The sequence below is a fragment of the Amphiura filiformis genome, chromosome 1 (genome assembly GCF_039555335.1).
Source record: "Amphiura filiformis chromosome 1, Afil_fr2py, whole genome shotgun sequence".
NCBI classification, from domain to species: domain Eukaryota; kingdom Metazoa; phylum Echinodermata; class Ophiuroidea; order Amphilepidida; family Amphiuridae; genus Amphiura; species Amphiura filiformis.
Window position 1 is genome coordinate 87,178,744 of NC_092628.1, and position 20,885 is coordinate 87,199,628.

The 20,885-nt window shown below is 35.6% G+C and overlaps 2 protein-coding genes across 2 annotated transcripts; both read left to right on the plus strand.

The window, feature by feature from the left end:
* The first annotated feature begins 31 nt into the window (after positions 1-31).
* Positions 32-17,988, plus strand: LOC140155945 (probable NADH dehydrogenase). The gene is made up of 10 exons (XM_072178981.1): positions 32-152; positions 6,865-7,286; positions 7,970-8,060; positions 9,849-9,983; positions 10,564-10,734; positions 11,458-11,617; positions 12,444-12,528; positions 12,966-13,119; positions 13,777-13,936; positions 15,095-17,988. The coding sequence occupies exons 2-10, from the start codon at positions 6,958-6,960 to the stop codon at positions 15,220-15,222; spliced, it is 1,413 nt and encodes a 470-aa protein (XP_072035082.1). The 5' UTR covers positions 32-152; positions 6,865-6,957; the 3' UTR covers positions 15,223-17,988.
* LOC140163916 (uncharacterized) lies at positions 1,652-2,269 on the plus strand. The gene has a single exon (XM_072187224.1). It carries the CDS (start codon positions 1,652-1,654, stop codon positions 2,267-2,269), a length of 618 nt encoding a protein of 205 aa, XP_072043325.1.
* Positions 17,989-20,885: the final 2,897 nt, after the last annotated feature.

Genomic DNA, 20,885 nt, shown 5'->3' on the forward strand with positions numbered 1-20,885 from the left:
AAATAGTAATTAGTCGCTGAGGTCAAAGCAGGTCAAAGGTTACGTAAACAGCTGCAAAGCTGTCTGCTATTTTTGCATCCATCACAGAATTCTGTGGCATCCATGCATCTGGTCCATGTTTGTACAATATCAATAGTATCAAGCATGTCAAGGTAACTACATTATTACTGTATTGCACTAAACTTTGATCACAAGGGTAAACTAAAGGGCAAAAATCGATAATGCTTTTAGTTCAACTGAATAATTTTTTTTAGAGAGGCCGCCAGCCTTTCGCCATTTTGATTTTGTGGGTACAAATGATCTGCGTGTTCATCGTCAGGCACTACGGCATGGGCGCAGCTTGCCACGCAGCTGTCATCGTGCATCAATGCAGTGATTTTGCTGTTCACGCATGAAGATCGAACGACCATCACAGCGTGTACCCACAAGATGGCGGCATATGACGCACAGTGTCGACTTCCTATTCGATAAATATAAATTTAATACTCCGTTGGTGAGCGACGGGCGACTGGTATTTCACCGAACGCAAGAAAAGGAGTTCTATCTGATTGGCTAGCAATCGATCGCTTAGGTCGCTGCCTTAGTAGTCAACTACAAACTCAAAACTGAGCATCGTATTCAATTCGATTGAAATCGATATTCTATTATTGCCGTAGATAAAGAGGGTGATAGTGTGTCAATAATGTGCATTGTATTGCAGCTGGATTTTACATGCATTCTTTTATATAAATTTTTTCTCAAAGAGTTGAATATGATCAAAATTTTTACTCAGGATTTCAAATTTTTACCCATAAATTGCAGTTAAACATATCCACAGCAAAATACCGGTCCTCACTAATTAGTGTATTTAATTTCCAGTTAGTGTATTTAAGATAAAACCTGACAACAAATAAAATTTTCTTGCAATAGAAATATCATATGGGATACTGATATGGTAGGCGCAACCGCCACAACGTGGAGCTGGATATACTGCCAGTAGCTGACTTTTTGCTCCGTGGAGCCAAATTGACCAATCATGATCATGTTAGAGTTTTTCATTACTCGGAGGTAAAACTGACTAATTAAGTACCGGTACGACTTACTCATTACGTGAAGCTTAATTTATTCATTAAGAATTTGCCAGACGAAGCGTCACGTGGTTGCAAGATATCCTCGGTCACGAAAGTTATGATTCAAAAAGTAGTTTATGAAAAGTACGAACTGACTTATTATTAAGATGGACATGCACTCATAAGAAACTCATACAGTATTGTACATAACTATATAGCTAGGCGGAGTGGTGGTAAACCATCCCTGGGTAAACTATGCACACAGTTCTGCGATCTGCAGTGTATCGCCGGGAGCTAATTTGTATAACTTGCGCGGTGTCCCTGCGGAATTCGACCTTCAGCAAACTGCAAACCAGTTACTGTCCGTTTTCCTATACACAATACTCAGTGCGCTCACCATTGACGCGTGACCTCTACAAATAGTGTATGTTAGAAGTATAGGCCATTGCCTAGTTGACGTCACTACTGTGTAAAAAATAACCGACCAATATTTAAAGTATTCTCTGAAATTCTAGAAAATATACTGTAGAGATTCATCAGGTTTGTTATTGTTCAAATGATTACAGATTGTTTTTACAAAACCAATAGATTGTGGTGAATAGATGTTAATAACTCACCAGCTAACTCACCATGATGATTTCATAGTAGCCACGGAAAGAGCGTGCTGGGATTTACCATCGGACAAAGCAGAGCAATTGCGGGCTGAAATTGCAGGTACGCTGCGTAGTGCCAAGCCTCCCAGTTCAAATTTAACCCGTGATGAGAGAAATGCTCTCAGAAATTTACAGAAAGAAAAATCCATTTTGATTCTGCCAGCAGACAAGGGCAAGGCAACTGTTGTGGTTGACACGGATGATTACGAATCAAGAGTTAATCATCTGTTACAAGATGAAAAGACTTATGAAAAAATGGAATCAGATCCAACGCCTAAATACAAAAGACAGCTCATTGGTATACTATCAAGACTGAAGAAAGAAAAGAAAATCGATGATAAGCAATACAAAAGCTATACCCAACTGCTGATAATGTTCATTGTATTGTATTGTACGAACAAAATACACAAAGAGGGCAATCCCGTTCGCCCAATTGTAGATTATACCGGTACAATCGGCTATGAAACATCTAGAGAGTTGGCAGATATCCTTGCGCCGCTGGTTGGAAATAGTGTCCATCATGTAAAGAATTCTAAACAGCTCGCGGAGGACATGGCAAGAGGATGAAATCTTTAATAGCCACGACGTTGTGAGTCTGTTTACCAACACACCCATTGATCAAACCATCGGCATCATTGAGGACAGACTTAAACAAGACACGGAATTAAAGAACAGGACAAACTTAGATGTGACAGACATTGTTGAATTACTCAAGTTCATTCTCACAACTACCTATTTCTTATTCCGAGGTGATGTGTATCGGCAAAAATTGGGCTGCTATGGGTTCTCCAGTAAGTCCACTGACGGCAAATCTGTTCATGGAATGGCTTGAAGAGAAAGCAATTGCATCGGCTCCCCTTACTTGCAAGCCAGCGCCTATGGAAAAGGTATGTTGATGACGTTTTAGAGATAATCAACAAAGATGGTGTTGAAGACTTGACAAACCATCTCAATCAGATCGACCCAACAAAGAGCATCAAATTCACCTATGACCAAGAAGAACAGGGTCAGATCCCTTTCTTGATACCCTAATTGTACGTAAGGAGGATGGTTCAGTGAAGTTATTAGTGTACAGGAAAAAATCACATACGGACCAATATCTCAATTTCGCTTCACATCACCCTCTCCACCAAAAGTTGGGGGTGGTTCGCACTCTACTGGACAGAAAGGATAAAATAGTAACAGAAGAGAAAGACCGAGAACAGGAAGAAAATAAAATTAAGACTGCTCTGAACAATTGTGGCTATCCGGATTGGACAATCGAAAAGGTCAAAGATCAGATGGAAAAGAAACCAACCAACAAGAAACCAACTAAGAAACACAACAACACCGACACTCCAAAGAAAAGAAACCTTGCAGTCATACCATACGTGCAGGGTCTGTCAGAAAGAATTCAAAGAATCTACAAGAAATATGACATTACCACGGCCATGAAACCACACACAACTCTGAGACGTCTATTGGTACACCCAAAAGATAAAAGGGAAGTTGTGGATACAGCCAATTGTGTGTACGAAATTCCTTGTAGTGGCTGTAAGTCAACTTATATAGGTGAAACAGGTAGACAATTTGGCATTAGACTGTCTGAACATAAAAAGGACGTGGACAGAGCTTGTTCTAGAAAATACACCAGATCAGAACGCAAAGTTTCTGAGAGCGAACAAAATAAGTCAGCTGTTGCTGACCATGCAGCAAGAAGCATTCATTTAATTAACTGGGAGGAGTCGAGAGTTATTGATAAGGAGGAGGTACGTATAAAGCGTTGGATAAAGGAATCCATATGGATCAGGAGGAGAGGAATGAGCAACACCATGAACCGAGACGAGGGCACATACAACCTGAGCAATCTCTACAACCCTCTGCTACAAAGCGACTCAAGAACTGGCAACACCAGGTCGTACAGTAGCAGAGCTTCATCACAACTCTGAAGAAATCCGACTGAACAAGACGGATGAAACGTCAGCTGGTGAGTTATTAACATCTATTCACCACAATCTATTGGTTTTGTAAAAACAATCTGTAATCATTTCTAGAAAATATAGTTTTGTAACATGTCCTAAATTTTTAGCTAATTTAGGTGTTTGGAAATATTGGTACTTTTGTACCAAAAAATATGAAGAAATTATTTCTAAACCGTGTTAAGTCATTAAGCTTCTCATTTTCAAGAACGCTGGTTAACAATAAGCAGACTATTGTCTCATTTCGTAAACAAAATCCCACAGTATTGTTACCTTGCGTTAGCTTTATAATCGTTCACCCAACTGAAACTATAATACCAGCTCATTGCTCATTGCACAGGTAAAACAGACACAAGTGCAGTGTGTATTTAACCAGAGAAGATCTGATGTAACATAGTTGAGCCGTTTTCATTGAGTGTTATCTTGGTTTAATAGCTTTTAATAGGGTTTAAGTCCTTCAAAGGTCGTGGTGAGTTCTACTGTAGACATGACTGCATCATGATTATTTTTAAGTCAACAACATTCAACAATATGATCACCGTGATAGTATGAGAGTATCAGTACCATGGGTGTCAGTGATCCTGGCCTGACACAGTAGACAAACAAACAAACAAACACGCCACACACATGACACATGCATGCAAGGTAACATTGACTATACACTAATCAAACAATGGTATTGATCCAGTACAACTGGTCGTGGTTTATTTACAATCGATTCATTTAAAATCCCCATAGTAAACATTAATTTTGGCAAGAGTTTTCTCTCTCTGGAGCGAGGATGCATCCACTGGCTCCAGCGTAATGAAAAGATCTAACATGATTGGTCAATTTAGCTCCATGAGCGAAAAAGTAAGCTACGCGTAGCAGCTCCACGTTAATGGCGGTTCACGGCCAGCCATATATTGATCATGCGAAAATCGTAAAACATAGAATAGAAACAGTGTGGCAGGCGCTCAAAATCTCAAATTGTATGCTTAGCCTGAGTTGCACGGCCTATCTCGAATAAAATCACCATGCGTAGTTGTTGAAAAACGTGAGGATTCATCGTACTATCACGGCAATTTTTAACACGAAGATATAGGGATGATGACGGTGTGTGACGCCACGCTGACGGCCTATTGTAATTGCAGGAAACTTTTGGCTCCCGAGTCCCGGGCTTTGACTTTTTTTGACGAGCGCGTATTTGTTGTGTGAGCCAGACCATAGCACTTACTCATTAGGTATCCTAGGTGAATTCAAATTTGCCATCAAACTGCATCATTTTATATATAAAATTAAAGCCCTTGAGTAAACAAAGCCAAAACTGAAAACCTTTTTTTCATAGCACTTTCCGTAGCAAAGTTACATCTTGTCAAAACCTGACTTTCATCAAAAAGATTCATCTAGCAAAATTCCCCAAAACTGCATTTCGGGGGTGTTTCTAGATCTTAGTCTCATGGCTAGAGCAGCTTTTTTTAATGGATCTGCTATTAAAATCCCTCTGAAATTCCATGTGCGGGTGACTTATCACCATACAAAATTATATATTTGGGTCAAGTGAAGTATAGAAAACATATTTATGTAGGTTTCTTTCTTCGGGCACAAGTTTTAAATTTCTATGTAAAAATGCATTGACATTGTCGGCGAATTTGGCTGACCAGCAAATGTGTTAACTAAGGTTTGCCTGGGTTACCTATACTCATGTACTACTGTGATGTTGCAAACCCGGGTTGCAAAGTCAGAGCTAACAACGCTTATGGCGCGGGTGCAAAGTTCATTAATTCTTTTGTGGAAGAAGGAATACGCGATGTATCATATGGTTAAAATTCGCTCTCGTCATTCGTCAAAGCGGAAAGGTTTACTTTCATCCACATGGGCATGGCTTTTCATCCCAGCTACATGTACAATTTAAGTATAAATCATCAGATGTGTAAAGTTTACTTCAAGTTAATTTTTAATCATTTGCCATAAAATGTGTACATTGCGAATTTCAAAAAATCAAAATTATTTGATATCAGAAGGACATTCTTCGTATTCAGAATGCAATTCGGTATATCTGATTTGCTCTAATGTCCCACAATAAATACTGTCCAAACGTTCATACCCCATCCCTTAAGCTCTTCCTAAAAATTTGCAAACCTTGCTCTGAACTTACAGTAACATTAATATCAAAACTTCAATTTGTATACCGGTACGTTTGAAAACTGGCCGACGATTGAGTGACTGAAGTAGTTACAGTTCCATACTCTATCTTCTATCCACCCAGTAACTATTAAAGTATTGTGTTAAGTGCGTGGATTAGATAGATTTCTCGATCAATGCATGAATGCCTTACATGCTTAGCATGCAAGTTAGTGCCTAGCCCTACATGTAACTATAATTTATTTTTAAAAGTACCGTGCAGATGCACGGTATCATGGAAGTCTTGCTTCCATGCTTGTTAAATCTGTTGCAAGGTTCCTTTTATGCATAACCCAAACCATGGCATACATGATACACACATACGCATACAACGCTAAACATGTGCATGAAGTTGTGGTACACTGTGACGCTGAATGGTAATTAATAACTTTTTAATTACTTTATTTAGCCTCATTTCAACAAAATTGCTACCAGTTTTATTGCTAAAATGTAGGAGAAACCTTTCACATAATTTTAGAAAATGACAAAAAAAGTTTTGTCATCCTGTAATGTTATTTTTCTTGCATGCAACAGCTATTTTCTTGCAGGATAGAAATTTAATATAGGTCAGCAAAATCAGTCGAACTCAGAAAAATTAAATTTTCAGTTTCTGCTGGATTTTGCAGAAAACCCCATTGAAATTGAACAACCAGTTCCAAAGAACGATTAAAGAATTTCCAAAACAATAGGAAACAAAAGGAAATTGCAGAATGTTTTTGAATATTTCCACAAATTTTCACAAAAAATTATTAAAAAAATTAAAAACAAAAACGCCCCAAAACCTTTTTTGTTTTTGTTGTTTTTTTAGGTTAGAGATTTACTGTGCATTACTTGTTTTGAGGGTATTGTGAAATATCTATAAACATTTTGCTTTGGGACAGAGGATATATTTTACATGCTTTATTAATTCTGTCATGAACTTTAATACAATTATTGCTAAATATCTTTCTCTGAATTTTCTAAATATTTTGTAGGTACCCGTATATTATAATGTATCAGTATATCCATAACTATTGATGATTGCTGTATTTTCAATTTCAGTTTTCACTGACTTTTGCAGAGGTGTGTGACACACCCAAAGTGTGCTAAAATCTCTATCAACAAAGTTTTCTGTGGACATATTCTCAACCAAGCATGGCTTCACAACTTAGGAGACATGTGATTTACATATGCCAGGACTTTGTTCCTAAATTCCATCTTCATATTCATAGACTTGAATCAACACCTAAACTGTCATCAATCTTAACTACAAAAAGACACTTTGCAAGTACCAAATCTGCCACAAAGGATGTGGCTTCCTCTGGACGACAGAAGTTGGTAATTCTAGGAACAGGTTGGGGTAGTTACAGTGTGCTTAAAACTATCAACAAGTCTCTTTTTGATGTGGTTGTTGTCAGCCCCAGGAACCATTTCTTGTTTACACCGCTGTTGGCCAGTACTACTGTTGGAACACTAGAATTCAGGTGATAATATCTTAAATCTAATATAAATAGAATCATGTTTTGGTTTGTTTGAATTTTAATGTTGCTTTGTGTATTCAAGTTTGCATATTTTCAAAGAAACTATTCATTGTAAACTGGGTTTACTTTGCCACATTTTTTGATACTTATAGGTCTGACATTTTATTAGTGTGGGCAAGTATATAATTACAAATGGATATTAGTAAAAAGGCTACTTACATGTGCATCTGCAGTACATTTGTGTAGGAATTCACTTGGGCACCATGTGCGCAATATTTTTAAAAACATACATTGTAGGGTGGCAAAATCACCCCAGGTGTTGGGGCTACTTTGCCAGGCATAATTTACTTTAATTGCAAAAGAACATGAGGCATTGCCTACAATTTCACAATAGGGCAATTTCACGAAAGGTCATTAGTTCAAATCTGCCTCCAGAAGACATGATGCGTGCAAAAGCCAAAAGAAATCCCCAGTTGAAATGATATTGACTCATTTGCTTTGTACTTGTTCCATGCATCATGTCTTCTGGAGGCAGATTTGAACTAATGACCTAATGACCTACATGTATATCCCTAACACTACAACACGTTGACAAGGGTGTTTTAATAACAATTGTTAACACTTCAGCATATCACAGATATTTGTTTTCCATATTCAGTTCAATCTCCAATTCTTTATTCCTACAGAAGCATCATTGAACCAGTACGTAATGTAGGGTTTAGACAGTCTGACCATTTTCATTTGTCTCAGGCTGTGTCATTGGATATGGATAGAAAGGTAAGAATTTCCTGGGCAAAAGTCATACTACTATGTTTGGAAAACCTTTTCATTGGAATACTAGTGTGGGGACCAAAACTGTTCTGTTCTGTTCTGCAATATGTGACCAGCTCCAACAAAAACCGGAACAATTATATAGCCATATTTTTGATTCTGGTTAATGTTTTAACCAGAATACAAAATCTGGCTAAATATCTTAGCCAGAAAACTTTTCAAGTTAAGACTTTAGCCTGAAATTGGATTCAGGTTATGAATTCTGTTTATTAAATAACCAGAATTGATATTCTGGTTAATTTGTTAACCAGAAATTGATATTCTGGTTAATTTACTGGTCTTAGAGTAATTTCTGTTTAGATTCAGGCTAAATTAACCAGAATGTTTGGTAAGGGAAGTCACCAGGCATGTTTTTGAGTTTATATAGGCCTTTAAACATGACATTCCCAAACCTATTTGGGAGGCGCTTGTTCAAGTTATCAAAGTTAAACATGACATTGATTTTGATTTGTCAACATTTGATAAATGATTTGGAGTGCCCTTAGATAAATATATCACTTACATTTGCTTATCTTTGAAATATCATATATATCTGTGTAAATTTCAGGACAAAAAACCTACTTTTGTTTCATTTAAAACTTTTCTGAATGTTCTTAAAGATACCGAATATTATATTGCTAAGAGGAAAGGTAAATTATCTGTGCATTTAAAAAAATGGAGATTTGAATTGTAACTCTCTCTTTTCCCACGCACATTGTGGATCTTGTTTTCACTTGTATAATGTTTTAGTTGTACCAATGTAATCTTATTTTTGTATGCTGCTTTTTTGTTTTTTTTCCATGTGATTTATTGTGATTTTTTTGTGATGTCTTTGTTTTGACACAATAAAATACATAAAGATTTTAAAAAAATCCAAATTTTGGAATTCTTAATTTCATGGTATTTGACCTTGGGACTAAGTGGACTTTCATATCCTTGATAATTGACAGTTGAACTATGATAATCCCTTTTCAATCCTGTGTAAAGCAGGAAACTAATTAGCCCATTACTCAGAATAGCAATTTTTCAGATTCAATTACAATGATACTACTCACTCAGAAATATTTCAATTCCTATCAGGAATCTTGTTCTGAAAAAGAACCTTTATCAATCAAATGAACTATGAATGATCCTGATGAATCTGTTTCAAGAGCAATTATCCATATCTTGAAAATTATCCATATGATCTTGAAAAGTATTGATGCTATGTATATAATTTTGTTATCATTTTAAAGCTTATTGTCCCGTCCCGTGTTTACATTTTTATTCAAATCATGAAATTTCAAAAAGGCGACTTGTCTGGTTTTGTCAGAATGGGTCACATAATGTGAAAAATGCTATATTTCCATTAGGGAGCAAACCAAAAGATTGATGAGTCTTAAACATAGAGGACTACATTTGTTATATAGCTGACTTCCTCCATCCAGTCCCTGTCTGTAGCAAACCGCAAGTGGGTAAACTAAATTAAACTTTATTTTAAGAGCATGCATACATACGTAGGAGAAGTGTAATTGACATTTTAACCCACTCCCTACGTAACTAAACTAATTTGTTCATATGACATCATTGATATTCTGGCTTGTTACCGTTTGAAAATGTTGAGTGTATGATATTCTATAAAATGTCAGATAATAGTCATATAATCTTGAAAGACTTCTATTCTAACCTACATGTATTATAACTATGTGCATAGCTTAAATAGTTGGGAACTTATAAGAATATTGTTTGTTGTTCATTTTTTGTTCAAATTTACAGGTTTTGAAATGCCAAAGTGTTATCGACGAGAAAATGACTTATGATATTTCATATGATAAACTTGTTATCGGAGTTGGTTCTATGAGTAATACATTTGGTGTGCCTGGTGTGGGAAAGCATACTTTCTTTCTAAAGGTACAGTTCTCTTTATGGATGAGATAAATATTTGGTCAAAGTCAAAGCTACAAGTTAAATACCAGGTACTGTGTTTGCCCTAATTAGCACATCTCATGAATTTTCTTTCTCACAGTTGCGTAATTACGTTCTGAGTGTACTTTTTTTGGCTTTTATTTGGTTCAAAACTTATTTAACAACAGATATGATACAATGGCTGAATGGCTGCATTGTTTCTTCTTCAGTGCCAATTTTCTTAATCTTGAATTGCAGTGAAGGAAAATGTCTTATACTTTCATAACACATGCAAAATAAGCAACTCATAAAAAGTACTTCCTTATAGCATGCTAATTTATAATTGGAATATGGTAACTATATTTTTAAATAGGTTTCCCAATCCCAAGTGTTAAAGACTCTGTCATTTGAGAAAATTTAATTTTCTGCTTTTCCTGCTCGCTCTTCATCTCAGTGCAAAACTTACAGGTTTATTAATTGAATCAACTGATTGATGGCCTAATAATTCCCCACTTCATCTATCAAAATTGAGATCTTGCAATCGCTTGTCTTTTTGCTTTAAATTTGTTTGTTTTCATCACTACAGGAAATCAGTGACGCACGTAGTATACGTAATCGCATCCTAAATAATTTTGAGATGGCGCTGCATCCAGACTTATCAGAAGAGGAGAAGAGAAGACTATTACACATTGTGATAGTTGGTGGTGGACCAACAGGAGTAGAATTTGGTGCTGAACTATATGATTTTGTTACACAGGTAAAACTCATCATTAATAGAAATTTGAGTGGCAGTGGAGATTGGAACATTCCTTGACCTAAAGGAGTGAGAGTAAAATCATTGTGTTGAGAGTAACCTTCTTTTCTTCACTCTATTATCTTCCATTCTTATTATGTCTTTTCTCTGAGTGAATACCAGCATTCTAACATAGGGTTTTGTCAAACTCTGGTTTTATCTGGGCCCAGATGTGTCTTTGTGCAGAATGCCTTTTAATTAAACAAACATACTTGTAAAAAATTGCAACACATTGGCTTGAATAGTTAACACATTGTTTTTTCTAATGATGTTAACTATCTGAGTAAGATTTCAAACGATCGCCAGTTGTGACCCATCACATTCAGACATGACAGTTGTTATTTGTTGTATGAAATCCACATGACATTAAAGATAATAAAGAAATCTTGAATGTATGTGAAAGAAGTAAAGTACCATAATTGAACATTTTTTATCACATAAGCTCAACATTCTGTATCTCACATCAATGTGTGATATGTCATTTTAACCCAGTTCTTTAACATTGCTAAGAAAATTATATGTACATCTCTAGGAGACAATATTATTGGTCTGACTGTTTGCAATTAAAATATGAATATGTCATTTTACATATTCTGCTCCAAAATAAATATATTAATATATATATTTTAATTTTTACTGTCATTTCTGTTATTTAGTTTTGTTTGGTAATATTTTATTCATTTATAGGATGTATCACGTCTTTACAAAAAGGAACAGGCATTGGTTCAAGTTTCACTTATCGAGGGAAAGAAAATTCTAGCATCATTTACAGAAAGGTTACAAAAATATGCAGAAAAGAAGATCAGATCAAGGTCTCAAATGAAACTTATACAGGCTAATGTTACTGGTAAGTCTTTCACTACTAGAATTACTTTACTTTTACTTTTTAGCCACTGTGTTGTTTCAGAGTTGTGATGAACCATGGGCAGCATCTATCATTTTGGTGGTTGTCCTGGTCAGCAGTCAAGTTATAGCAGTCAAGTTAGCTCAATCGTTAAGGCGTTCGACTATGGTGCGAGAGGTTGCGGGTTCGAACCCTGGCGATGCCTATAGTATGCTCTCGTGGAAAATTGAGTTAGCTTGAAATTCCCTGGACAAGGGACTTACTGCTAATTGTCTCGTTGTAACCCGTCACGAAACTCGGGAGCTGATCCTGGTTGCGATGGTTATTTGTGGAATGTCTAGGGTGTGCGCTCTTGAAGCAGCAAAGTCCCTGATTTGTTGTGAAATGGTTTATGGAATGATGTGGGGCCGTAGTGGTCAGCGACAACCTGTAAAGTGTGCTGAGGCTTGTGGATCAACGTCTAGGCGTTGTGCCTGTGCGTAGCGCACTATAAATCACTGCGCTTTTTTTTTTTTTTTTTTAATGCCCTCAAACCATCTCCTCCTTGGCCTCATCTGGGTCTGGAGCCATATAGTTGACTGTAGTAGATCCACAGAGCTGGTTTCTCTGGGGCCATGTGTGTAAGATGCCCAAACCACTTCAGACGTTGGGTTTGGTGCCAATTTTGTTCCTGATTTGATTGGGTCTTGTTTTTTTGATGTCTTTCCTGAATACTAGTCTATAGTTGGCAATTTACAATAGGTTATATTCTTTTTTAAAGGTGAACCTCATTGAAAATACAAAGACTATCATTGTAATCCCATTATTGTTGTTCTCTCTCAATTTTTAGAGGTCCAAGATGACCGAGTGATACTACATGATGGCACAGTACTACCATGTGGTCTTGTTGTGTGGTCAACTGGGCTTGCACCAAGGTAGGTGTGTCTGGGACTGAGGTGTGTAAATTGAAGCTCTGGATTGGATATTATTGTTTTTCTATTGTCTGATTTGGCATGATGTTATATAGTGTCATAAACATTTGACATGTTTGTAAAATCCAGAAAATATTTCAGTGTTTGTGTTTATAATCCAAGTTAAAATTGAATATTATCTTAATGTTTTGAAAATCGTTTATTTGGCTATTCCATTTGAATTGCATACACCCCATAAGACATGACCTTAATCTCCCATACAGGGGTGTAGATTTCAAATGGAATCACCCATTCAGGTAACCCCATTTGAAATTCACACTCCCTGTGTGGGAGATTACGGTCATGTCTTCCATAGGGGTGGATGGATTTTAACTGGACTGAATAGCCAAATGTAAGATTGTTTAAATCTCACATAAACACTTTCATTTTCAATTTTCTAGGCCTTTTGTAAAGAGTCTGAATGTTGACAAGAACAAGCAAGGTCAAATCTTGACGGATAAACACCTGAGAGTTAAGAGTGATAAGAATAGTAGTGTATTTGCAGTGGGTGACTGCGCTGATATCGAAGGCTACTCGCTGCCCTGCACAGCTCAGGTATGCTGCTAGTGAAAGCAAATTATTAACTTAGAAGTAACTCTTACTAAAAAACAGTTCCAAAGGAACCTTTTCTTGTCCTCTAAGTAGAACCCTTGAAGGTTCTTAGGAGCTTAGGATACTCTGATGAACCTTTTTTGGTTCTATGAGGGTTACTTAGAACTTTTTTGGTCCCCTAGAACTTTCAAATTTAAAAGGGTTCTAGCTGTTGATAAGCTATCTGTCAATGTCTATAGCTCTTTAATCTATGGAGAAGAAAGACAAATGTCAGAAGTTGTCAGTTTCGTTTCCCCAGGAACAAGAAACTCTATACAAGCAAATTAGTCATATTTTGGAAACCATGCCTAATAACATAAGTATGCTATACAACAGTATGATATGCCACTATGACATGGACACTTCCAGAAGGAATCATGTGACCTATATCAAAAGGATAATATATTACCATCAAATTGGAGCAGTTAGGCACTAACCAGTTTTGAACAGAATATCTCCATAACACACTTTAGTAGACAATGGAGTAACTTTAACTTATTAGAAAAACTGTGACACAATCTGGTCCAAAAATTGAGTCTTAATGAAACATACAGTAACCCAGTGTATACATATATATCCATTTGAAAAATATGTGTTATTGATATTAATTTATTTAAATAGGTGGCAGAAAGGGAAGGCAGATACTTGGCTAAATGTTTAGCAAGTCTTGATACCAAACCAATTACAGAGATAGAACCATTCAAACATCAGAACATGGGGATGTTAGCCTATGTAGGAGACTACAAAGGTGTGACGGATACACCTGCTGTAAAGGCACAAGGTAACATATGATTCACCTCATGGTGGAAGGGGTGTATACATTTGTAGGCCTATGGGAAAGTAGTTATTTGAAAGGGGTCACATGGAACCTCCCCTCCCCCCAGCTGCTGACAGGAGTGTCCATGGCCTCAGCTACTTCAGTGTTGAACCCAAACCCAAATTCCAACATGTACACTTGAACTTGATCCATACCCTTAAACCCCATTCAGTACTATAAAATCCCAACATGTACGCTTAAACCCCAACCCAGTGTTGGAAATATCTGTCGGTCGGGCCATTGGCCTGACTAGCAGGCCAAGCTGACCGGTTTCTTTTGATCCACAACAGTTTGAAGACTTATTCTAGGGAAGCCACTGAGCCTAAAAATATACTTTCAGGGACACTTCCGACAGCACTTTTCTTCAGACTATGTAAATTTGTGATTTGAAATGCTGATGTGTGCTCCCGGCTTGAAAAGTTCTAAAAAGTTTGGGTTGGTAACTTTTCACCTGGGCTTTTCAGAGTTACAGGCCCGGCCGGCCATTAACTTTGTGAGCCATATTTCTAACACTGTCCCAACCTGTACCCTTAAGATGGACCAAGGCGAAATACAGGCTGCCAGAAAAAATGAAAATTGTTTACCCTGTTGCATAATAATAATAATTGTATGGAGTGTGATGGTAAAACCTGTTTAAATGCAATGCTTAATGTGGGTGTCAGGTAAAAAAGTGTCATATTTTGTGGTCACAAATGACAACAGATGTTTAGTTCTATACATGTAGGCCTCTTTAATACCTCCTCATCTTACTCATCCTCAGTGGCCCATTCGGCCATAAGTCTCTCCTCCAACCAGTGCTCCCTGTCTCTGGCTATTGACTCAACTTCACTCCATGACCTCCACCCCAGTTTCTTGCTTTATTTTTCCACTGTCTACCTCCACATTGCTTTAGGGCACCCAACTTTCATTTAGCCCTCTGGAACCCAGGAAACTGGTTGTTGTCATCCATCCTTAGCATTTTTATCACCTTGCCTCCTTTTCACTTCTTCACTTGTCACTTTTTACTTCTTCACAGTTTGGTTTTCCTTAGTAAATCATATGAAGTTCAATACTTTCATTAGATATTTGATTTGGAAAGTGTCTAACTATTTAATGTAATGCATACTCTTGATCTGTTTTCAGGTTTCCATTCATGGATTGTATGGAGGTCAGCATATCTGACACGTCTCGGTAGTTGGCGTCTTCGTATGCAAGTTCCTATAGATTGGACAAAGACAATACTCTTTGGAAGAGATATTTCAAGATTCTGAGTTTGATTGATGATTGATAGGTCCTTTTGATTTATTTATAATGAGTAAAAAAGGATGGGGTGTGTATTGGGGGCATCTGTTTTCATTGTGTATCCTCAGTTTTTAGGTGTAAAATCAAGGTGGGTATAGATGCCCTTGGTTCAAGGTGAACTCACATAGGAGTGTGAGGGGTGAGTGTTTGTGTTTCTAGTTGTTCAACTATCTGATGGAAGGTGATCCCATACAGTTTGGAAAAGGAATTAGTGATAATCTGGGTTGTCACATTAGAATGGACCAAAATAAATTTAAAACATTGATGAAATAAAAATTCCTTTAAAAGGAATAGGGTGGGCAAATGAAAAATTGTCAAGAGAAATGAAAGAATGAGTAAGTCAAGTTCACAATTAAAAACAGGGAAATATGACACAACATCGATTTCCAATAGGGGAATAACACAAAACGTATAAAACAAAGTGAGTAAACAAACATTAAACCAAGCATGATGTTTTAAAATATTGTCCCCTCCAATGGAAAATTCTTTGTAGGAGTGTGGGGGTGGGTGTGTGTGTGCTACATGAAATAGAAATTTTCTATTATTATGAATAGAGTGGAAACTGGGGTACACACCAGGTGATGGTTTTAATCAAGACACACTGAAACTGACATTTGTTTCTCAGGTTTCTTAAATCAGGTATGAGAATTTTTAATTAAATTCCTCATAATTATGTGCTTTCATTATTTCAGCCCAATTGGTTGAATGTCATATTTTACTGCAATCGAGCAATACAGAGGGTGAGGGGTGATAGGCCTATAGTTTACATATTTCCCTGTTTAAACCCTATCTCTAGCATATTTATGAGCTAATAGTGCAAATTATTCATTTATCTTAAGGTGGTAATACACCCCTTGATAAATTTGTGACTATTTTTGCATTTTTCTCAAAAAATAATAACTCACTGGTAACAAAAGTTATGTATGGGGGCAAGGAATCCAGTTATTACACTAGAATTTCAGTGATTCAAGACAAGCGGTACGTTATTTATGATAAGAAAAGAGGTACCGCTAGAATGTACCATATTTCTTAACACATATAATGAACCACTTGTCTTGAATCACTGAAATTTCAGTGAAGTAATTGGATTCCTTGCCCCTATAATATACATAAACTTTGTTACCAGTGTGTATTCATTTTTTGAGAAAAATGAAAAATTAGTCACAAAATTTATCAGGGGGTGTAGTACCACCTTAATTCAAATAAATATACAGTAACTTGCCATTCTTCATTGATCCAATATTCCAAAACTAGTCCCAAGTTACGGTAAGGTTAAAAGATTCATATTTAGAAAGTAGCATCACAGTGAAGGTATTACATTTAATAGTGGTCTGATGTTATATTTAATTCTGGTGCCAAACTGTTACCGCTACAGCTCAACTTACCGTACTTTGCCTAACCAGACAGTCCATGCCAAAATTGTTACTACACCTTTACATTTCATCGAATCTCTTTTTGATGTCTGTCATTTTGAACATCACACTTGAAAGATGTATGCTACGTGAGAAACTTTATTTTGCAATTTCATAATTTGCATATTATTAGCATATTTGCAAGAAAAAAACATGAAAATCAATAAATACCTATATTTTTCACAATTTCAATATTTTATTAGAAATTAAGCATGTAGGCCGTTTGTTATGACTTGATGAATGAAGCTGTTAAAACAGATTTTGATATTTTTGCTTATTTTTGCTTTTTTGCCCCAAAATGTGTAAAAATCAACATTTTTTGGATGACCTATATTTTCCTTGAATATTTATCAAATTTCTTAATTTAGGTATAATACAGTGCAGAAAAAGATGTCAAAAAAATCTGTTAAAACAGATTTCCAATAAATTGTTCCATTTTCCATTTTGGGTTAAATACTCAATTTTCATGTGCGGGATATTTGAAACATAAAATGAAAACATGTCCATTGCACTTTTTCCTCGAGATGTACTATAATATCAAGGTTACGGATATATTATAATCCCTTCTTATCTTCACTGATCCATCAGATACCTATTGTTATGAATGATCAATGAAAAGGTTCAGAACTGGGCTACTAATGGTCTGTCAAGTATCTATAGTTATTTTCATGACTGTGTCAACTCAAAAATCATGCAAGGTCGAATGTAGGAAAAGTATGATCAGTTGAGCTGTAGAATTGAGGTTGTAGGGAAATAGCAGAAAATATTGAGCATTTACTAGTCTGTTTACATAGATCAGCTGGTGGTAGCTGAATGTGTCATACGCGATTGACCAATCAAATTGGTACCATTAGCTCATAAAAATGTAAGAGGGGTAATAATAGGATATACTGGTGGATGTACATACCTCCCCCATTGTCGCAATAACGTATCCTCAAAATTAATATTTATTCAACTCTTTATTATTTATTATAAAGAAATATGAATTTTATGTATTAAAGGAGGATTTCATGATCCTAGCATTGTCTTTTTATGATATAATGATATTTTTCAGTAGATATCCACAAAAAAAACTTATTCCCAAAATTTCAGTTGATTCCGATTTTGCGTTTGCGAGTTAAGTTATGCATGATTATGTGTATTACACTGCTCCATATAGGCCACTATTGTAATTTCTGGTATTCCAGAACGAAATTCAAATTTAACGATATTTTTGATAAACTGCAAGAAATGTTTAGTACATAAACATTATGTAGCCAGAGGTTTCCAGTGGTGTAAACTTATCTCAACTTTTTTGGATAAAAGTGGGGGGGGGGGATGAGGCTGTGGATCACAATATGTGCCCTTTTAATTATTATCTGACTGATGGTCGAAGAGGATCTTTTGTAATTGTAGCTGTAAAATCTGTATGTAGAGATGGTGAGAGGAAATTGTGCCTGAAAAAAAAAAAAAAAAAGCTCTAGCTTTGCTGCAAACCCACTATCAGTTTTCTTAACTTCTCAGTTTGTTATTTTAATAAACTCTATGTGTAACCATAATACACATAGACATGATTAAAATCATGTCTATGTGTATTATGGTTACACATAGAGTTTGTCATCTGCTTCTGTGCAATAAATAAGCTGAATACTTGACAGTGTTTTTGTTTGAAAATCACAGATCTTTGAAAAAAAAAAGTATTTATATGACTGTTGGGATCATGTCATGATGATTTGTTTTACATTATGTAGCAATATAAAACATTAATTATAAAATTTGTTATACTTACTCTCACCATGTAACTGAACATTCATTCAGCTCAGCTGTGCAAAGGCCAAGTTGACTAATGTTAGGATTTTAGAAATATTGTACTATATATATTTTAGTTATCATTTTACATGTATCACTATACCATCAAAGTTTCATTTTAAATGCCTTCTTCATTCACAGCATTATAAAGATTTGTACAGATTTGATTAAAATTTTATGCAGTTTTAGTTTGACATTTGAAGGTGAAAAGGCACTATCAGTCACATATTGTGTGATTCACTAAATCAGAAAATCTGTTAGCAAATCTTCAAAATCTGATACAGCCTATTTGCATTTTTGTGAGAAGTAGAGGTTTGCTAACACATTAAAATGTGACATTTTAGTCAACAAAATCTTGGAATGTCTTACTAGCAAATGCAGTTATGAAAATGATGCCTGTTTAGAATTTCATATACCTTAATATTCTTGACTCCTTTAATACTTTTAGACTATTTCAACAAATTTCAAATATTGTTTGCTTTTGCAGTGATCACTGATAGTGTCCTTAATGTGATGTGTTATAAAACCATGACTAATTTTCAAAATGAGTACTAGAATCAAAATATTATCAAAATATAGATTTAATATTATATTACATTAGTATTTTTATACAGATTTATATTATTGAATTATATAATGCTAAAAAATAATTAGTTGATAAGATGATCAATAATTATGAAGTAGCAAAATAAAGTGGACCAGACTGTTAAATGTCAGTTCCAAGTTGTTGAAGTCAAAATGGTTGTCTTTATTTACATTGTTTTTTGTTCAGTACCAGTCATTGTTTACTAAACAATTGGGGTAGGGGCATAATTAATTTATGAAAAGAGGTGGATAAGAACATGCTTTCATATTTATAAAGCGTAAAAACATGCAAGGAGCAATGCGATTTAATAAAAGAGAGTTGCATTCCTACTTCTGACCTGCCCAAAATAAAAGTGGTAGTGTACTATGAAAGAAGAGTTGATTAAACAAAATTGAATTGTTCTTTGATATTGTTCATAGTGACGATTATCAGTGGCGGCGGTTATGAGAAAGCACACCGTCTACTGAAGTACATTTCAAGAGGGTGGTTTTTACTCTGATTGTGACTGTTTTTGAGTGATTTTAAATCTTTTGAGGAGTCTGATTAGGCCAAAATAAATAAAGGTTTGTCTCAAAGCTCACGAGTGGTTTGAAAAAAAATTACAATTTTTTTTTATTCCTGACATTTTTATGGCATTTTGAGAAAAACAATCCGATTTTCGCTGAATTTTTCCGGAAAAACTTAAAAAGAAATTTTTTTTATTTCAAAAAAATTTCTTTTTTTTCAAATCTCATGATTTTACAAATGCTGCGCGAGGCTTTGAGACAAACCTTTTTTTTTTTTTTGGCCTTAACTCTTACATTTATAAGGGAGTGTTCATAAATACTTTGGTGGGGGTTGGAATCCCCATAAATTCCCCTTAATAATGGGTGGATTTTTTTATCCTCTCATTTTATTGATCCATCCCTTGGATGTAACAAAAAAACACCCCAAAATTAGCTAAGAATTACCATTTGGAGTTATGCCTCGTTGGAGTTATTATAGAAATTTTGAAGTGTGCAAATTTTGTTGATTGAATACTTAGCATACAAGTGCGCAGAGCGCTTATAGTTTTTGGAATGCATGCCTTAAGGGCTGAATTTTTTGATCCCCTTCTTAAGACCCAAAATTTTTTGGTCCCCATATTTTCCATCCCCCACCCCAAAATATTTATGAACACTCCCTGAGAGAGTGTTAGTGTGTTACCTTCAATTTGTTTGGCCCAAAATTAAGAGGACATGCTGAAAAACATTAACATCATTGGGAAAACAATAATCTATATGTACTAAATAGCTTTAAACATGACAGGCGAGGCTAAAAAAATGGAAACTGCGCTTTCGCTGGTTTTGCTCAGAAGAAAATGGACAAACTCAATATGTGACTCCTCGCCACAACTGAGCCCGGATGTCGCCAGTGCCACTATTGAGATATGCTCCATCGAACTTAACAATAAACAATAGGAAAGAAAGGATTTATTGACTGTTTTATTGATTTTTCACTACTTAAATGTCAAGTACTATAGACATGATATACATCATTTTAATGCTAATTTCAAGCAGAATATTTTGGTTGAATATCTCAAAAATGATGATTGGCGACATCCGGGCTCAGTTGTGGCGAGGAGTCACATATGTGGTATTCCCATGTTTCTTGATGGGTTTTTTTTTTGGGGGAGGTATTTTGTTCAGTTTTCAATGTTTATAAACAAAGGGACGGTATGCAAGCTTTAAGGTGGTGTGCGCTAACTTATTGTCAATACTGGCTTTAAAAATCTGCTAGCGCAGAATTTCTATACAAATAACGGAACAAGAAAATAAAATGCCACAGCTCTTTTTTCCTTTGATATTGATTTTAATGTTCTTTGTTG